The 18,604-nt window shown below is 43.6% G+C and overlaps 1 protein-coding gene across 1 annotated transcript in view; it reads left to right on the forward strand.

Annotated features, from left to right (window-relative positions):
* Positions 1-18,604, forward strand: part of LOC103188515 — a 49,682-nt gene that overhangs the window by 25,965 nt on the left and 5,113 nt on the right. The window contains exons 11-15 of the mRNA XM_042345727.1: positions 2,497-2,667; positions 3,349-3,419; positions 6,779-6,946; positions 8,958-9,076; positions 16,410-16,608. Coding sequence (XP_042201661.1) covers positions 2,497-2,667; positions 3,349-3,419; positions 6,779-6,946; positions 8,958-9,076; positions 16,410-16,608 — 728 coding nt within the window. The remainder of the gene's footprint in view (positions 1-2,496; positions 2,668-3,348; positions 3,420-6,778; positions 6,947-8,957; positions 9,077-16,409; positions 16,609-18,604) is intronic.

Here is an 18,604-nt window from a genome sequence, read left to right on the forward strand (position 1 = left end):
TCTGGAAATGTATTAGTCTGAATTTCCACAAAGTTTTAGCCCGTAACACTATTTTTGCCTTAAATATAATAAAATTATTAAATTTAGTCTTAATTTGGAACTGTTTTTCTCTGCAGTTCTTTAAAAGAAACCACTTCCAAATTGAGACTGGATTAATACTAATAATAATAATAATCCTTAGATTTGATCTAACACCTTTCATTTCTGGAGCATGTCTCAAAGTGCTTTACAGGATAAACTAAAATGTAGTAAATTTACATAAATTTGCTGGGCTATGGGGTAAGAGTAGGCGAGTTCGACTAGTTGGTAGCTCTTTCAAAGAGCCGACAGGCACGATGGGCCGAATGGCCTCTTTCTGTGCTGTAAAATTCTATGATTCTATGAAATGTGCATTTTGTAGGCAAATCACAGCAGCCAATTTGCAATATCCCATAAACAGCCATAAAGTGAATGACTATTTTATTTGGGAGATTGTTGGCAGGACAACGGGAGAGAGAAACTGATTTCGAGAAGTGCCATGGGATCTTTTAAGTGTGGAGTGAGATTGAATAGGAATAATTTAAAGGTGAGAATAAAGATTTTGAACTCAATCTACTGGGAGGTAGGGAGCCAATGAAGCCGAGTGAGGCTGGGGATGATAGTTTCCCAGAGCTTAGTGCGGGAGAACGGAGTTCTGGAGGAAAGAGCTGGGTAGTCCAGTGAGCAGAGTACTGGGGTAGTCAAGCCTAGGTATTATATGGATTAGTATCTTGGCAGCCCGAGGGGAAAGGCACTGGCAGAGCTGGGCAATGTTTCAGATGTGTGGAAAAGATGGGGTCAGAGCATGGATGTGGGGTTTGAAAGACAATTGGGAGTCAAACAAGGCAAGGTCACAAAGTGGATACCGTCAGCACCAGAAGTAAGAACCTCTGCCTTGTCCACAAGTGTTCAGTAGAAATGCACGGAGTCACCATGTCCTTGGATAAAGCTCTACAAAGGGTTCGGTAGCTAAGAAATAGCTTTTTCAGGGAGAAGTGGCTAGGAATGTTCACTTGTGAATCGAATTCAAGATCCTCACCCTCACCTACAAGGCCATTCACGGCCTTGCTCCCTCCTACCTCTCCGACCTACTATCCCCCTACCTACCCGCCCGTACCCTCCGTTCCTCTGGCTCCGGTCTGCTCCACATCCCCCGCCCCAACCGCCCTACTATCGGTGGTCGGGCCTTCAGCCTCTCAGCCCCGAGGCTCTGGAACTCTATCCCCCAGTGCCTTCGCCGCCTCCTCCCTTTTCTCCTTCAAGGCCGGTCTCAAGACCTTTCTCTTTGACCGAGCCTTCAGCTCCCTTCTCGACTCTCTACCCCCTCCTCGCTCCCTCCCTTCCCTCCCCTCACCCTGACCATTTCCCCCTTTGCTCGGGTCCTGACCCAACTGTACAGCGCCTTGGAACGTCCTCCCGACGTGAAAGGCGCTCAATAAATGGAATCTTGTTGTTGTTGTTGTTGTGGGTGTCAGCCTGGCGCAGTGATGGCACTCTCCCCTCTGAGTCAGAAGGTTGAGCGTTCAAGCCCACATTGGGACTTGACCTCACATTGTGTAAGCTGATACTTCAGTACATTGCTGAGGGGGTATTGCATTGTAGAAGGTGCCGTCCTTAGGATGAGATGTTAAATTGAGGCCCAATCAGTTCAGATGGTTGTTAAAGATCCCATGGCATTATCCAAAAGAGAGAAGGGAGTTTCTCTCTCCAAGTATCTTGGCCAACAGATCCTTAAAATAACATTTGTCACTCACTTCATGCTGTTTGCAGGACGCTGCTGTCTGCAATTGGCTATCTCGTTTTGCCCACAAAATACACAGGCAATCCACTTTACAGTATATGTAGTGAAGCGCTTTGAGACATCTCAACAACGTGATAAGGCGTTATATCAAATGCAAGGATTATTATTATTATCAAGTTTCCTCCAAAGTACATTGACACTTTTTGCTTCAACCACAGTTTCCAGCAGGGAGTTCCACACTGTTATCACCCATTGTGTGAAGATGTTCCTCCTAAAACTCCCTTTTATTTTCCTTCCTTCCTTTCTTCCTTCCTTCCTTCCTTCCTTCCTTCCTTTCTTTCTTTCTTTCTTTGTGTCCAATGGGACTCATGTCCATAAGCAGTTTATTTGAGCACCAGCTATTTAATAGCTATTTAATAGTTGGGTCTAAATTGTGGCAATTCTTGATAGGGTTTTACTTGATAAAGAAATGTAGGAATTCCATTGTGGAAATAGATTGCATTGGAGCAGAATTCCCTCAGGTCAGCATGATGTAGTTCTGATAACAGGAAAAAATTCTGAACAACCTGAATTCTTTATTGAAGAATGTGAGGGATTCAGATTCACAAATCCTTAAATGGCTATACTTGTTCAGATAGATAAGGCTATAAAAAGGGCCAATGTGGTGTATCAAATGCAAGAAATTATTATTATATTATTATTTTCCAGAGTGATGAAATGTTCTTTTCTTTACACAGGTGTTGATTTACTTGTTTTATGGTGCTTTCTGCATCTTTGAAGTTGTCTTTATGATTACTCAGGACATTTATAGATTCCTTGATATAAAAAGAGTGTTTAACACGTGGAAGAAACAGCAAGAGCAGTCTTTTACTTATGAACTGAAGTACTGCAATCCAGCTTCGCCCAAGGTATAGTTGAGTGTTTGTGAGTCACTGCTGTGCGCAATTGGCTGCTGGTTTCTCACAGAAAATACAGTCAATTCACTTTACAGTATATTCTGTGCAGCGCTTTCAGACGTCTCGAAGATGTTCTATCAAGGATTATTATTATTACAACAACAACAAAATCGCATTTGTATAGCACCCTTAATGTCGGGAAGATGTCCCAAGGCGCTAGACAGTCAGTGTTTCGGACCCGAGCTGGGGGTTGGAGTTGGGGATGGGGGGGATGGAAGGCATGGGGGCGAAACAGCGTGATCGAAAGCAGGGTTGAAGAAGATGTTCTTGAGATGGGTCTTGAAGGACGAAAGGGAAAGGGCGAGGCGGAGGGACTGCGGGATGGAGTTCCAGAGGGTGGGGCAGAGTGCCAGAAAGTCTGCCCGCCCGCCCGCCCGCCAAAGGTGGGATGCGAGAGGCAGGGGATATGAGGTCGGAGCCCGCTGAGCGGAGGGAGCGGGCAGGTTGGTAGGGGATTAGGAGGTTGCAGAGGTAGGTGGGAACAAGACCATCGAGGGCTTTGAAGGTGAAGTATTAATAATACTTCCTTGTCTTTCAATTCTATACCTCTTGACATTAATCCCAGGACTCTGGTTATCTTAAGGTGTTTAGGTCTGTTGGTATTTTGTACGTGGGTGAACTTTGTTTTCACAGGATCAAGAGTACTTGAAGAACAAGTTAACAGAACTGAGCCGCATGAAACCTTATTATCATTTAACATTGTGGTAAGTTTTAATTTCTGGTGGAATACATTCATTTAAATCAAGAATACTACAACTAATATCAAATCCTTGGGGGGTGGGAAGGGGAGGGAATTGGGAAGGTTTCCCTCGGAGCGGAACTGACTCCAAGATGGCACACTCGGGAACAGAATGTTGTCAATGAATAACCATGTGGAGGTTTCGGATGTTCAGTTTTTGAACCAGGTGAGTTCACAGTCACTGGGTCAGAGATTTTTCCCATTCAACTCGCAAGTAAGAGGACCTAGGTTCGATTCCCGGCAGGGCGAAATGTTGGCCAACTTTACTCACTACACGCCTCTGTTTACCCAGCAGTAAGTAGGAACCCAGTTGCTAGTTGATTGGTGGATTGGTTTCCGGGCGTAATAATCATTACAAAAAATAATAATTTGTTCACTCAATCCATGACTGTTTGTGGGATATTGCTGTGCGCAATTGGCTGCCGCATTTTGCCTACAAAATTTACGGTCGATTCACTTTACAGTATATTTGAGACATCTAGAAGACATGGCAAGGCGCTATACCAAAGGCAAGGGCTATTATTATTATTCAGCCTGCAAGCCCTAAGAGGAAGGGTGTTCATAGTTGGACAAACATTGGGAAGCTCTACTCTTGCAATCTGCACCTCAGACTATATATCAGACTATATAGAGGTGTCACTGTTTATATCAGACTATATAAGTGGCACTGTTAATACAGATAGTTAGTACAATATACAACAACAACAACAAGATTCCATTTTTGAGCGCCTTTCACGTCGGGAGGACGTCCCGAGGTGCTGTACAGTTGGGTCAGGACGCGAGCATTGGGGGAAATGGTGAGGGGATGGAAGGGAGGGAGCGAGGAGGGGGGAAATGGTCAGGGTGAGGGGAGGGAAGGGAGGGAGCGAGGAATGGGTAGAGAGTCGAGAGGGGAGCTGAAGGCACGGTCAAAGAGAAAGGTCTTGAGACCGGCCTTGAAGGAGGAAAGGGAGGAAGCGGCGAAGGCACTGGGGGATAGAGTTCCAGAGCCTCGGGGCTGAGAGGCTGAAGGCCCGGCCACCGATGGTAGGGCGGTTGGGTCGGGGGACGTGGAGCAGACCAGAGCCAGAGGAACGGAGGGTACGGGCAGGTAGGTAGGGAGATAGTAGGTCGGAGAGGTAGGAGGGAGCGAGGCCGGGAATGGCCTTGTAGGTGAGGGTGAGGATCCTGAATTCGATCCTCTGGGGGATGGGGAGCCAGTGGAGGCGAGTGAGGGTGAGGGCGAGGGTGAGGGTGAGAGCGAGGGCGAGGGTGGGAGTGATGGCGCGGTGTCTGGTGTGGGACAGTACACGAGCTGCAGAGTTCTGAATGACCTGCAGTGTGGAGGGAGGGCCGGGAAGGCCGGCGAGGAGAGAGTTCCCATAGTCCAGCCTTGAGGTGGTAAAGGCGTGGACCAGTTTCAGCCGCGTGAGGGGTGAGGTAGTGCCGTAGTCTAGCGATGTTCCGGAGGTGATGGAAGGCGGTGCCAGTTGTGGTGCGGATGTGAGGGAGAAAGGACAGCTCAGGGTCGAACAGAACACCGATGTTCCTGACCGGCTTTGAGAGGTGGAGAGTGCAGCCTTGGATGCTGATGCTGTCAGCGCCTGAGGTGCGGAGGCGCTGACGTGAGCCAATCAGGAGGGCCTCGGTTTTTCGCACGTTGAGCTGAAGAAAGTTGTCTCTCGTCCAGGACTCGATGTCGGACAGACAGCTGTCAGGACATCGGGGGTCGTGGAGTTGAGGGTAGAGGAGGAAAGGTAGAGTTGGGTGCCATCCGCATACATGTGGAAGTTAACCCCATGTCTGCGGATGATGTCACCACAGGGGAAGCATATAGAGGGTGAAGAGGAGGGGACCGAGGACAGAGCCCTGAGGGACACCGCACGAGACAGTGCGGGGGGTGGAGGAAAAGCCGTTCGTGGAAACAAAGTGAAGACGGTGGGAGAGGTACGACCTAAACCCCTCAAGGACAGGGTCTTGAAGGTTGAGGTGGGAGGACAAGCGGTGGAGTAGGATAGCGTGGTCGACCGTATCGAATGCTGCCGATAGGTCGAGGAGGACGAGGAGGCAGAGGGAGCCCTGGTCACAGGTGGTCAGGATGACATTGGTGACCTTGACCGGGGCAGTTTCTGTGCTATCGGCAGCACCGAAACCCGACTGAAGGGGTTCGAATAATGAATGGGTGGAGAGGAAAGAGCGCAGCTGGGAGGCCACAACTCATTCCAGGACCTTGGACAGGAAGGGGAGGCTGGAGATGGGCCGGAGATTGATAGCTGCGACGCATCAAGAGAGGATTTTTTCAAGGTGGGAGTGATGGTGGCAGTTTTTAAGGGAATGGGAACAGAGCCAGAGGAGAGGGACAGGTTGACGATGTCTGTGATATGTGGGGCAAGGAGGTGGAGCTGGGAGATAAGGAGTGGAGTGGGGATGGGGTCAAGGGAGCAGGTGGTGGGTTTCAGGGATAGGATGAGTTTGGTGACAGAGTGGGGAAACGGGTACGAAAGTGTGTAGGGGAGGATGGGTAGGAGTCGGAGTGTGGGAGGGAAGGGGTGGGAGGTGGGTGGATGTTGGAGGGGAAGTGACCGAGGAGCGGATTCCCTTGATTTTGGATTCAAGGCAATCCAGCATCTCCTCGCAGTGAAGGTTGGAGGAGATGACCTGCGCGGGGTGGCGGGGGGGACGGAGGAGTCGGGATGTGGTAGAAAACAGAAGCCTGGGGCTGTTCTTCGCCTTCAGGATTATCCTGGAGTAGAAGGATATACTGTGCAAAGTGGCTGAAACATTAGCCTCCACTACTGTGAACATTGTGATAAGGCACAGAAAAGTACCAGTTCTTTTCCTTTGCTTGTAGTTCTGCTTTGTAACATCAGATGGCACCATATGCATAATATTTCAATACACAGTGCAATGCACCTCTCAGGTTTGTATTACAATCCTGGCTGGGTGCCCGAGCTGGGGACAAACAACAACAGCTTGCGTTCAGATAGCATCCTTCACATGGGGTAGTGCCTCAGAGTACTTAACAGGAGCTCGACACTGAGCTGAGGGGTGGTCAATACAGGCGCAGGCGAAGAAGAAGGTCTTTAGGTGTGATCTGAAGATGGGCAAGGAATGGACAAGGCAGAGCAACTGAGGCAGAGAATTACAGAGTTTGAGTAAGCAATGGCTGAAAGATGTTGGAGGAGGAATGTAAGTGAAAATCGGCCATTATGAAGAGGTGCTCAATACAGAGATAGGGATGTGAAGAGGGAGGAGGTGTCTGCAAGGAAAAAGGTGGGTGACTTTGAGGCTGCTTGCTCCAAAATGTTCCCATTTCACGATCTTGTTTTCTGTATGTTTTTTCAGGAAAATCCTTGAATGGTTGCTATACCTAACACTGCTGTTTATGGCCCTTATCGAATTTGCAAGTTTTATTTTGAGGGATAAGCGTCTCAAAGAAAGCATCACTGAACCGTTTGCTTTGGTTATTATACCTCTTTGGCTCTACAATATAAAATTCTTCCGGCCATTCAGGTAATCCATTTCCACAGGTGACAGTCAGTCTGATTCAGTCAGTAGCATTCTTGCCCCTGAGTGACAAAGTTATAACTTGGGCCAATAGAATAGTGCAGAAATATTAACCAAAATTGTGGGGCATTTGGCAACTTTCTCATAAAATTACAGAGGGTTGATTGACCGTGCAATAGGGGAAGAGCAATTGTTGGAGGAGATGCAATGGATCAAATAGGTTTAAAACAGAAGAATGTGGTTGCACAGAGATAGATAAAGATGAGGCTGATTGAGGAGATGGAGTAGGTCAGCAGTGTCAAAAACAGCAGAGAAGTCGAGGGGCACAAGTTTTATAATTCTCAAAGTACACAACTCTGAATTTCATGGAATCAATTTCAATAAGAAACATTTACAACAAAAAAATGAAGGATTATATAAATGAGTATGAAGGAGTTTATAAATGTGGAAAATGTGTAGCATATTGGTTAGAGCACTCGCCTCGCAAGCGAGAGGGCCTGGGGTGAAATATTACGCAAGTTTCCCTACTCCACACATCTCTGTTACCTAGCAGTAAGTGTGAACCCGGTGGTCAGTCGATTTACAGATCGCTTTACCGGGTGTAATCCCTTCAAAAAAATAATAATTTGGTCACTGAGTCCACGACTGTTTGTGGGATACTGCTGTGTGCAATTGGCTGCTGCATTTCGCCCCAGAATATAAAGTCAATTCACTTTACAGTATGAAGCCCTTTTTTTGACATTTCAAAGACGTGACAAGGAGCTATATCAATTGCAACGATTATTATTATCTCTTTCAGGAAGCTGTGCAGGCATGTTGAGGCAAATAAATAACTTCTCTGCTTTAATTATTATAATTATTAAACTTTTTTTATTGGATCTATGGAGAGCTCTGTATTCCTCTCTAAATAACTACTGAATTATTAGTACTGCTTTTGTTGCAAGCTGAATAAAATAGAAGCAGAATAGAAAGAAATTGTATTTGCAGAAATTGTAGTGCTTCATTGCATCCTAACATGCTTTGCAGTAATTACTGTTAAGTGTAGCAACATACAGCAGTCAATTTGGCAAACAGCACCTTCTCTCAAACAGCCATTAAGGATCAATTTATCTGGAGAATTCTTGGCCAAGATACTTGGGGAAACTTCCCTTTTGCAGTAGTTTATGAGATCTTTAACATACATCTGTAGAGGCAAGCTGTTTCATGTTATCTGCTTGGACAAATCAAGCTACTTTTCTAGCAAGTTTGCCTGGCTATCCCCTGACACTTATCAAACCTGTGTGCAACCAAGGCATCAGGTGACTCCCCAGTTGTCCTTCCTAACCCACATCCAGTTCCTAAGCAGGATTACTTTCCTGCATCTCCGTCGCATCTCCATCCGATTGTACTGCAGCCAAAATCCTCGTCCGCGCCTTTGACACCTCCTGCGTCGACTACTTTCACCTGTCTCCTCAGCTCCACTCTCCACAAAATCCAGCTAATTCAAAATTTGTGTAGCCGCTATATTCTCTGTCACCCTAATACCAGTCCTTACCAGGCTCCGTTGGCTCCCTATCACAGAATGGATTGACTTCAAGTTCCTTACACTTGTCTACAAATCCCTTTACGCCATGACACCTACTACCTCTCCCCACACCACCACCCGCAGCCTCCTACCTCCTACCTCCACACCACCACTCACTCGACTGACTCCAGCGTCCTGTTTGTCCCCTGTCCCTTCTGCTCCACTATTGGTGGCCGCGCTTTCAGCCATTACTCCCCGGCTCGGTATCAGGCTCCGCCACTGTTAAGCGCTTTGAGATACTACCCTCTGTGAAGAGGGCTATATAAATGCAAGTGGTTTGGCAAGCTTAGATCTCAATGACATTTAAATAAACATCCTTCTGATGCAGAAGCAAGAGCCAAACTAATAGCAAGAGCAAATAAGAAAATATCTGAATTACAAAATGCCTGAGATTTCTGCTTGCTATGAACTTTCTCTTTATACATTTCTAATATGTGTCCCTTCTCCTTACAGATTTTTTGGAATATTTATTCAACTGCTACAGAAAACATTGCCGATCTTTGTAAAATACCTGTTTATCTTTGCACAAATATTTTTGGCTTTAACCCTTTCCATCTTCTTTGTTACTGAAGGTGAGTGCGTGATGATTTGATTCAGTAGATTGTTATTCATCGTCTGGTCAGCTGGATGTCCGTGGAAATCTGTCACAATGCTCAGCTTTCCAAACCGGATGAAGAGTTCCACTAGAATAATAACCCTTACATTTGATACAAAACCTTTCACATTGGGAGCTTGTCTCACAGTGCTTCATAGGATTTACTGTAAACAACACAACAACAACAGGATTCCATTTATAGAGCGCCTTTCACGTCGGGAGGACGTCCCAAGGCACTGCACAGTTGGGTCAGGACCCGAGCATTGGGGGGAAATGGTCTGAGCGAGGGGAGGGAAGGGAGGGAGCGAGGAGGGGGTAGAGAGTCGAGAGGGGAGCTGAAGGCAAAAGCGTAGTGATTGTATATTTTCTAGGCAAAAGTAGCAGCTAATTTGTGCACAGCAACGTCCCACAAACAGTTATGAAGTGAATGTCCAAAGCGAGTCTAACTATTATCTGGGGGATTGTTGGCCAGGACACCGGGAAGGAGAAACTCTTCTCTTGAGGGATCTTTCATCGCATTTTTCACATAGGGAGGACATCTCATAGCACTTAGCATAACTGACCACACTTTTTAAACCCTGTCGATATACACCCGATAGACATCCTTTCCAGTGGCTAGTTCTAAGTGAATTTATGTGTTACCAGGATTGCATTGTCCTTTTCCACAGGCAACGTGTAGATTCCCGCTGGACTCCTAGCGCATTTTACCATGTGATGCTCGCAGCTTCCCATCTCACTGCTGAGGCGATGTTGGTCAATGTGCTCGTCTAGCAGGAGTCTACACGTGAGTCTACACGTGAGTCCGCAGATAATTTGGGGGCCTGGTCAACAAACAAATCAACCCTTTATTCAGAAGCCACCCAAACTTCAAGGCCACTTTGCTCTAGTCCCCTGAGTTTGCTAAAAACAGGTTTAACTGTAACTACCCAGGGAAACTCTAATGTCGATAGCACAGACCTTTAAGGATACTTGTCTAGTAACACTGCACCTCCATCTCCTCTCACAGAGTGGGTGTCTTGTTCTCACACAAAAATACACAGACATTCACTGAGAAGCGCTTTGAGATGTTTCTGTGCCATAAGCACTATATAAAATACACAGACTAAGTACTAGTAATAATTGGAATAATAATTAGAAAAAAGCAAACATACCTTAATTGGTAAGATTTTAAATTGCTGAGGAGTGGACACAGCTGGGGGTGCAAATGCACTAGTGGCAGGGCAGGTACATGTGGATGTTTACCCATAAAGTACACAGTCACTCCACTTTCCAGTATATCCTATAAAGTATGTTGAGAGGCCTTCAAGTGAAAGGCATTCTATTAAATATAAGTATTATTATTTGTTTATAGTGCCACAAAAAGGTAAACAAAATCCTTGGTTTTATCTCTGGAAGCATAAAATATAACAGCAAGGAGTTATGTTGAATTTGTACAAGGTGTTAAGAAGGTTGTGGTTCAGGCTCCTTGTTGGGTTATGTAGTTCATGCTGACACTCAGTGCAACACTGGGGGAGGACTGTGTTGTTGGAGGCGCTATTCATTGGTGGAGATGTTAAACTCCCTTACTGTTTTCCTTCAAATGGATGATAAAGTCCCTGATATTATTGAAGAAGAGAAGGGAAATATTACTGATTCCTAGCCAACCATCCTCCAGATAAACTGGTCAACAGTCCTTTGTAGTTATCTTGAAGTAAGCAAAATGTCTTCCACGTGTGCCTCTAAAGAAACAGTCACTTCCCTTGACCGCAATTCCCCGTATAAGGTAATGACAACGGGTCTAAAAGAATTTAAGAGGAACTGCAGAACCTTCACATGAGGAAGGGAACAGAATGAGAGGGAGTCAGGATTGAGTGTACACTCATATGGAGTATAAACACTGGCACTGGCACAGACTGGTTGGATCGAATAGCCTGCTTCTGTGCTGTACAATCTATGTAAGTCTAATGAGCACTTGAGATATTTCAGTGTCATACTTAATATCTCAAACGCAAGGATTGTTATTATTGGTGAGGACTCAGTGGAATATATATAGTATATAATAATCCCTCAAGAAAAAAACTGACAAAAAACTGACAATAAACTGACATCCACGACTGTTGTGAGACCTTACTGTGCACAATTGGTCCCGTGTTTCACCCACATAATATAGAATCAATTCACTTTACATTATATTCTGTGAAGTGCTTTGAGACATCTCGAAGACGTGGAAAGCGTTATATCAAGTGCAAGGATTATTATTATTAATATTGTACAATATTGGGCACTGCATTATAGGAAGATATAACAGGAAAATAGGAGTGAATTTTAGAAAAAAGGTTAAACAGTCGATTAGGAAGCCAAAGAGAAGCCATGAGAACATAGCAAATAATATAAAAAGAAACAGTAGGTGTTATATAGGCATGTTAGCAAATGAGAAAGGTTAAAGTAGTGATAGGACCATTAAGGGGAGAAACTAGCAGACAATAAGGAAACAGCGCAAATATTAAATAAATACGTTGCCTCGGTTTTCACAAAGGCAATTGATAAGGAAAATAAGTAAGAGAGGATATAAAAAAAGAAAGAGCATACACAGAATCACGTTTGGTAAAATTAAAAGATGGTAACAGAGCTATTACTGGTGGTCTGCTATAGATCCCAAAGCCAGGGTGAAAGCTTTGATTTGGAACTGTGGGATGAGGTTAGGAAGGCTATTAGTAAGGGACCAACCATAGTGGTTGGAGATTTTAACTTTCCTGAAATTGAGTTGGATAATAATGTGTCCACTGGTAAGATAAGGAAGGGGTTTCTAGAGTTAAAAAAACACTGTTTTATGACCCAGTTTGTAAGAACAAGAGGAGATAACATCTTGGATTTGATAATGAGCAACAAGGACGACCAAATCTCCAACGTAAAGTTGGGAGCAGCATTAAGAAACAGCGATCACAATGCAATCACATTTGACATCACAAGAGTTGGTGAAGTTCTAAAAACCCAAACAAAACTACTGAATTACAAGAGGACCGACTTTGTGCACTTGAGAAGTTTAGTCGGAGTGGGCCTGGCAGGCTTAAATATGTCAATGGGAGTGGAGGACCTATGGAGTTCCTTCAAGGAAGTGATTATGAAGGCAATTAAGGGATTAGAAGGATTAAGGAATATGGGGATAAGGCGGGTAGATGGAGTTAGGATAGACGATCAGCCATGATCTTATTGAAGGCAGGGCTGGCTCGAGGCCGAATGGCCTACTCCTGCTCCTAATTCCTATGTTCCTATGCAATGGAACAATGTATACCTATGTGAAGCAAAGGTACCAAGCTTAAAGGCACTCCCGCCTGCTTGGACAGGGCTACAAAGTAAATCATAAAGAGGAAAAAGCATTTAAGGCCATGAAGGAAAAAAGGCATGGAAATAAGTCAGACTCAATATCAGAAGGCATGCTAGGAGTAGGAAAAAGGCATCAGAATGGCAAACAAAAGCTTTGAATTGAACATGGCAAGAGATGTGAAGGATAATAATAAAATATTTTTTAGTTACATTAAGAGTAGAAGAAAACAAGTAATGGAATAGGGCCACTGAAGGTGGGTTTGGGAGACAACATGACAAATAATGCTGCACAGGCTGCAATAATCCTAAATAAGTTTTTTGTATCAATCTTTACCAAGGAGGAGACGGGTAACCTATCTGATCTGGAAAGAGAATTCAAGGATGTCGCAGAGAAAAGTTTATTATAATAATAATAACAATGATCCTTGCATTTGATATAGTGCTTTTCATGTATTCTCGACGTCTCAAAGCGCTTCACAGAATATACTGTAAAGTGAATTGACTGGATATTTATGGGTGAAATGCGGCAGCCAATTGTGCACAAACATTGTGGATTGAAGTAATCAATTTTATTTTTTATCTTGAGGGATTATTATCAGGCTGATAGTGATATGAATAGTGTCGCAAGTTGCAACACTATTCATATCACTACTAGCATGGTTGTCAAACAGCTATGTAAACTTAAGGTAAATAAATCTCAGGGGCCGGATAAATTGCATCTGAATGATCCTTGAACTAAGAAAGGAAGTCCCAGAAATGCTGGCACAAATCTTTTAAAAATCACTGAGTACTACAGATGTCCCGGGGAACTGGAAAAAGGCAGATGCTACTCCCATTTTTAAGAAAGATAACAAAAGTGACCCAGGAAATTACAGACCAGTAAGTTTGATGTCCATTTTGGGTAAAATTATGGAGACTTATTTAGGATAAAATCATGGAGCATCTGTACAGAAATAAAATCATAAATAATAGCCAATATGAGTCCATGAAGGGAAGGTCTTGCCAATCTAATTTACTGCTGTTCTTTGACGGTGTGAGCTTGATAAGGTTAAGGCTGTGGATGTTGTATGTCTGGATTTCAGTAAGGCCTTTGGTATAGTTCCTCTTGAGAGACTGGTTCCGAGAGTAAAGAAAGCGGGAGGTGCATTACAATGGATATGCAATTGATTGACAGGAAGAACCCAGAGGGTGGTGGTACAGGGAATGTCATCAGACTGAGAAAATGTTACCAGTGGAGTTCCACAATAATCTGTTTTGGGACCTCTTTTGTTTAATATTTTTATAAATGATCTGGAACTAGGAGTCAGAAGCACAGTGGCTAAGTTTGCACATGACTCCAAGCTAATGAAGGTGGTAGATTGCGAAGCTGAACAAGAGAGGTTACAGGAGGATTTGAACATACTTGGGAATTGGGCAGATCGTGGCAGATGACATTCAATGTGGAGAAATGTAAAGTACTTCACATGAGGAGAAAAAATCCTGGAAGGGACTATTATTTGAATTTTGTATACATATTATATTTGAATGGAAGGAAAATAATGTGCATGGAAAATGAAAAGGACCTGAGGGTTCTGATTGACAATAATTGAAGCTCTCCCAATAATGCTCTGTGGAAGTGAGTAAAGCAAACCAGATGTTGGGATGTATCAAAAGATCAATAGCAGCCAAAATAGTGGGATAATCCTGCCACTGTATAAATCATTGGTGAGGCCATACTTAGATACTGTGTACAGTTCTGGTCACTGCACTACAAAAAAGATATTGGAGAAATTGAGAAGATACAGAGGAGGGCAACTAAAGTGATTGAGGGAATGGAAGGACTGGACTATGAGGAGTGACTCAGTAAATTGGGAATGTTCACGCTGGAAAAGAGAAGATTGAGAGGTGACGTGATTGCTGTCTTTTAGATTCTGAAGGGGCCAAACAATATAGATCACGACAGGCTGTCTAGCTTGTCCAGAATAGTGATACCAGAGGTCACGGGCTGCAATTGAAGGGGTTAAATTCAGAACAAATTACGCAAACACTATTTCAGTGAGTGAATAGTGAACTGTGGAACAGGCTCCCGAGGGAGACGGTTGAAGCAGGAATTGTTGATTCTTTCAAACACAGGTTAAATAGTTTCATTTAGGAAATAACATTATGGGATACAGTGCATAGGTAGTTCGGGACATATGTTCATGCGACCGCCAGGAAGGTGGAAGGCGAACTCGATGGACCTTAATCTTTTTTCGTCCAGCATTTCTTATGTTCTTATGATGTGTTCTTAATAACAGAAGAGGGGAATGGTGTAAAATCACAACAGTTAAGATGGGGAGATGGGAGATAACAGATACATTACACACTTAAAGCGGACAAGCTACCTGGCCCAGGTAGACCCCACCCAATGATCCTGATTGAAACTAGGAAGGAGATAGCTGAGGCTCTAGGGCACATATTTAAGAATCTGTAGAGTAAGGAATTATGTCAGAGAACTGGAGAATGGCCAATGTAATACCCAATTTTAAAAAGGGTGATAGAGCTAACCCAGGAAACTACAAGCCAATCAACTTAACGTCAGTCATGGGCAAGGAATTGGAATCCATAATAAAAGGAGAGTATAATTAAAGCAGCCAGCGTGGATGTATGAAAGCAAGGTCATTCTTGACTAACCTAATCAAATTCTTTGAAGATGTAACTGATGTAGTGTATTTTGAGATTTCCAGAAGGCCTTTGATAATGTGCCACATGAGAGGCCCATGACTAAAATCAGGGTGTGTGGTAAATAGTGAAGAAGGAAGACATAAACAGGCTAGCAGAATGGGCAGACAGAAGGCAAATTAAGTTTAATGTAGAAAAATGCAAAGTAATTCACTTCAGTACGTAAAATAAAGAAGCCTTCTATACTATAGATGATAACCAGGGGACACAAACATAGGATAGTGACTAGGGAATCTAACAGAGAATTCACACAGAGGATAGTGAGATTGTCGAACTTGCTGCCTGCAGTGGTTGTTGAATCGGATAGTGGAGATGCTTTGAAGAGGAAGCTAAACCGTCACGTGAGGGAGAGGGGAATAGATGGTTACGAGAAGGAATAAAGGAATGGCTGAAGACTCGTGTGGAGTATAAACACCAGCATGGACTGGTCAGGCCAAGTGGCCTGTTTCCGTGCTGTATATTCTATTTTAAATATTTGTAAATCTTTGTACTACTTATAGGAAGTACTTATTATTACTATAGGAGGCAAGAATAGGAAACACAAGTAGACGGGTTAAAACTTAGCCAAAGAGGAAGCTAAGCTGAAGGAGATCGAGGTTAGTTGACTCGCTGCTCAGACAGTGTGAGGCAGCAATGAACAAGACAAACATGATGCTGGGCTACATCAGTTGAGGTTCGATCCCCAGACATCATACAATGTTCTGGTCAGACAGTACCCTGAACACTACAGACAGTTCTCGTCACTGTAACATCAGGGGCTGCCGGGCCCATAGACAGTGCAGAGGAGAGCAATGAGCCTGATCCCAAGGGTTAGAGGAATGAGCTGTGATGATTAGACAAGATCGAGCTCTTTAGTCTGGAGAGAAGACGACTCAGGGGATCTCACAGCGGTGTGTAACATTTTAAAAGGGATTACAAAAGTAAACCCAGATCAACACTTTAGGGATGTACCAAGACCGTAGGACAAGAGGAAACAGGTTAAAGTTTTAAAGGGGGAATTGTAGGACAGACACCGGGAAGTTTTTCAGAGAGTACTCAATCAACAACTGGAACAGGGTGGTAAGGAAAGGTAGTTGAGGCAAGGACACTGGGACTCATTAAAAAAGTAGCTTGATGCTGTGATGGGGGCATGATAAACTGGGTGTTCTGGAGGGTTGAGATTGGATGGCCAAAGGGCCTTCTTCATCCAGACTGACCTTGTGATCTTGTGAAGGCCTAACTGAATCAAAAACGACCATCAGAAAACTTACTATGGTGAGAATTTCTCGGTAAATGACTAACAAAAAACTTGTTGCTTTCTTTTTTAGTTCAATTTGAAGACTACAAGATATTAGATATACTGCTGTTGACCATGTTTGGAAAGATTGTCCTTGATAAATCCGAAAGTAGCTATTTAAAGATCATATATCCCATTTTGACCTTTATACTGTCTGCCTTACTGGTGGGATTTGGAGGCATCCTTTGTAACAACCTATTTATTGCTATGCTGAGCCAAGTCGTATCTGGGTAAGATTCAAAAAGTTTTCTGTACACTTACATTCTGATTGTTATTATTATTATTCCCCTCTTTCAGGTCGTACCTGTAGACCTTTCTCGTCGACCGTGAGTAAGGTTACCTCCCCCTCCCCTGGCTCGGTGTTGTGCTCCACTACTGTCAAGCTTCCCGCATGAGGGCCTGCTCTCTGGAACTCCATCTTGGAGTCCTTCTGACACCCCCTCCTTATCCACTTTCCAGCCTTTCTCTAACCGCGCTTTCAGTCATGTTTCTCCCTCCTCTGGCTTGGGTGTCAGCCAGCTGTGCAAAGCACTTTGAGAAGTTCTCATGATGTGAAAGACAGTATATCAAGTGGATTGTTCAGTGTTCTTGCTATTGGATCTAATTCTACTCTTGAATAAACATATTGTTTTGGTAGTAAAAGAAGGAAATAATGTTGAAATATAATAGCATGAAGGTGATGAAACATTAAAGATCTACTGGGAGGCTAAACAGGAGGTTTTCGGTCAACTGTTGAGGTGATCCCCCCAAAACAAAACAATAATAAATTGGTCATTTTCAATCCACGACTGTTTGTGGGACATTGCTGTGCGTAATTGGCTGCTACGTTCGCCCACAAATATACAGTCAATTCACTTTACAGTATATTCTGTGAAGCGCTTTGAGTCGTCAAGAAGACGTGAAAAGCAGTATATCAAATGCAAGGATTATTATTATTTATTATTATCATTGATGTAGATGGTAAGTAGCTGAGGTCCAAGGACTGATCCTTGTGGCACTCCAGTAGTCACATCCCGCCAATCTGAAAAGGACCCGTTTATCCCTACTCTTTGTTTCCCACCCGTTAACCATTTCCCAATCCACGTTAATATGCTCCCAATTCCATGGGCCCTTATCTTTTGGACTAACCTTTTATGCGGCACCTTATCGAATGCCTTCTGGAAGTCCAAATAGACCACATCCACTGATTCACCCTTATCTAGATTACTGAAAATATTCTACTAATGAAAATTTCCCTAAGTTGCTCCCTGTCCTTATCCCTTTGGTGCATCTCTATTGCTGGTAGACTGGTTGTGTCTTCTCGGGTGAAGACAGATGCAAAGTACCCATTAGGGACTCTGCCGTGTCCTTATCCCCCATTACAACTTCTCCCATCTCTGACTGAAGTGGTCCTATGTTTACCCTCACAGCCTATTCCTCTTAATGTATTTATAAAAACTTTTACAATCAGACTTAGTGTTCATCGCTCGCTCACCCTCATACTCCTTTTTCTCGCTCTTAATGAGTTTTTTAGGTTTTTTTTGCTGGTTTCTAAAACTCCTAATCTTCAGATTTGCCGCTTTTCTTGGCAGTTAAGCTTTTTCTTTTAATTTGATGCTTTCCCTACTGCTCTGGTTAGCCACTTTCCCTGCTTTCCCTGTGGTACTCTTATTCCACAAAGGGAATATGCGACCGCTGAGAATTATGCACTACATCCTTAAATATTTGCCACTGTTGGTCTACATTTTTACCTCTTAATCTTATTCTCCAGTCTATTTTACCTAAATCTTTCCTCATACCTACAAAATTAGCCCTATTTAAATTCAGAATACTTGCCTCGGATTTAACTATATCCCTCTCTAACTTAATACAGAATTCAATCATATTGTGATCACTCTGCCCTCGAGGAGTCTTAATACATACACTGCTGACTCGCCCGGTTTCATTACACAAGACAAGTCTAGGATGGCCTGTCCCAGTTGGTTCCTCGGCTGCTCCAGAAAGTTATCTCTCATACACTAAATGAACTTTTCTTCTGACCTACTTTTGCCGATTAGGTTTTCCCACTCTATGTGGAAATTGAAATCACCCACTATTATCGCTTTACCTTTCCTACATGTGCTCAACTGATTTCCTGATTGATACCCTGTGCTATATTGTGATCACTGTTTGGGGGTCTATAGACCACTCCCATTAATATTTTCTGCCCCTTATTATTTTTTATTTCCACCCATATTGTCTCGACCT

Source organism: Callorhinchus milii, unplaced genomic scaffold, assembly GCF_018977255.1.
Source record: "Callorhinchus milii isolate IMCB2004 unplaced genomic scaffold, IMCB_Cmil_1.0 Scaffold85, whole genome shotgun sequence".
In the NCBI taxonomy this organism is placed as follows: Eukaryota; Metazoa; Chordata; class Chondrichthyes; order Chimaeriformes; family Callorhinchidae; genus Callorhinchus; species Callorhinchus milii.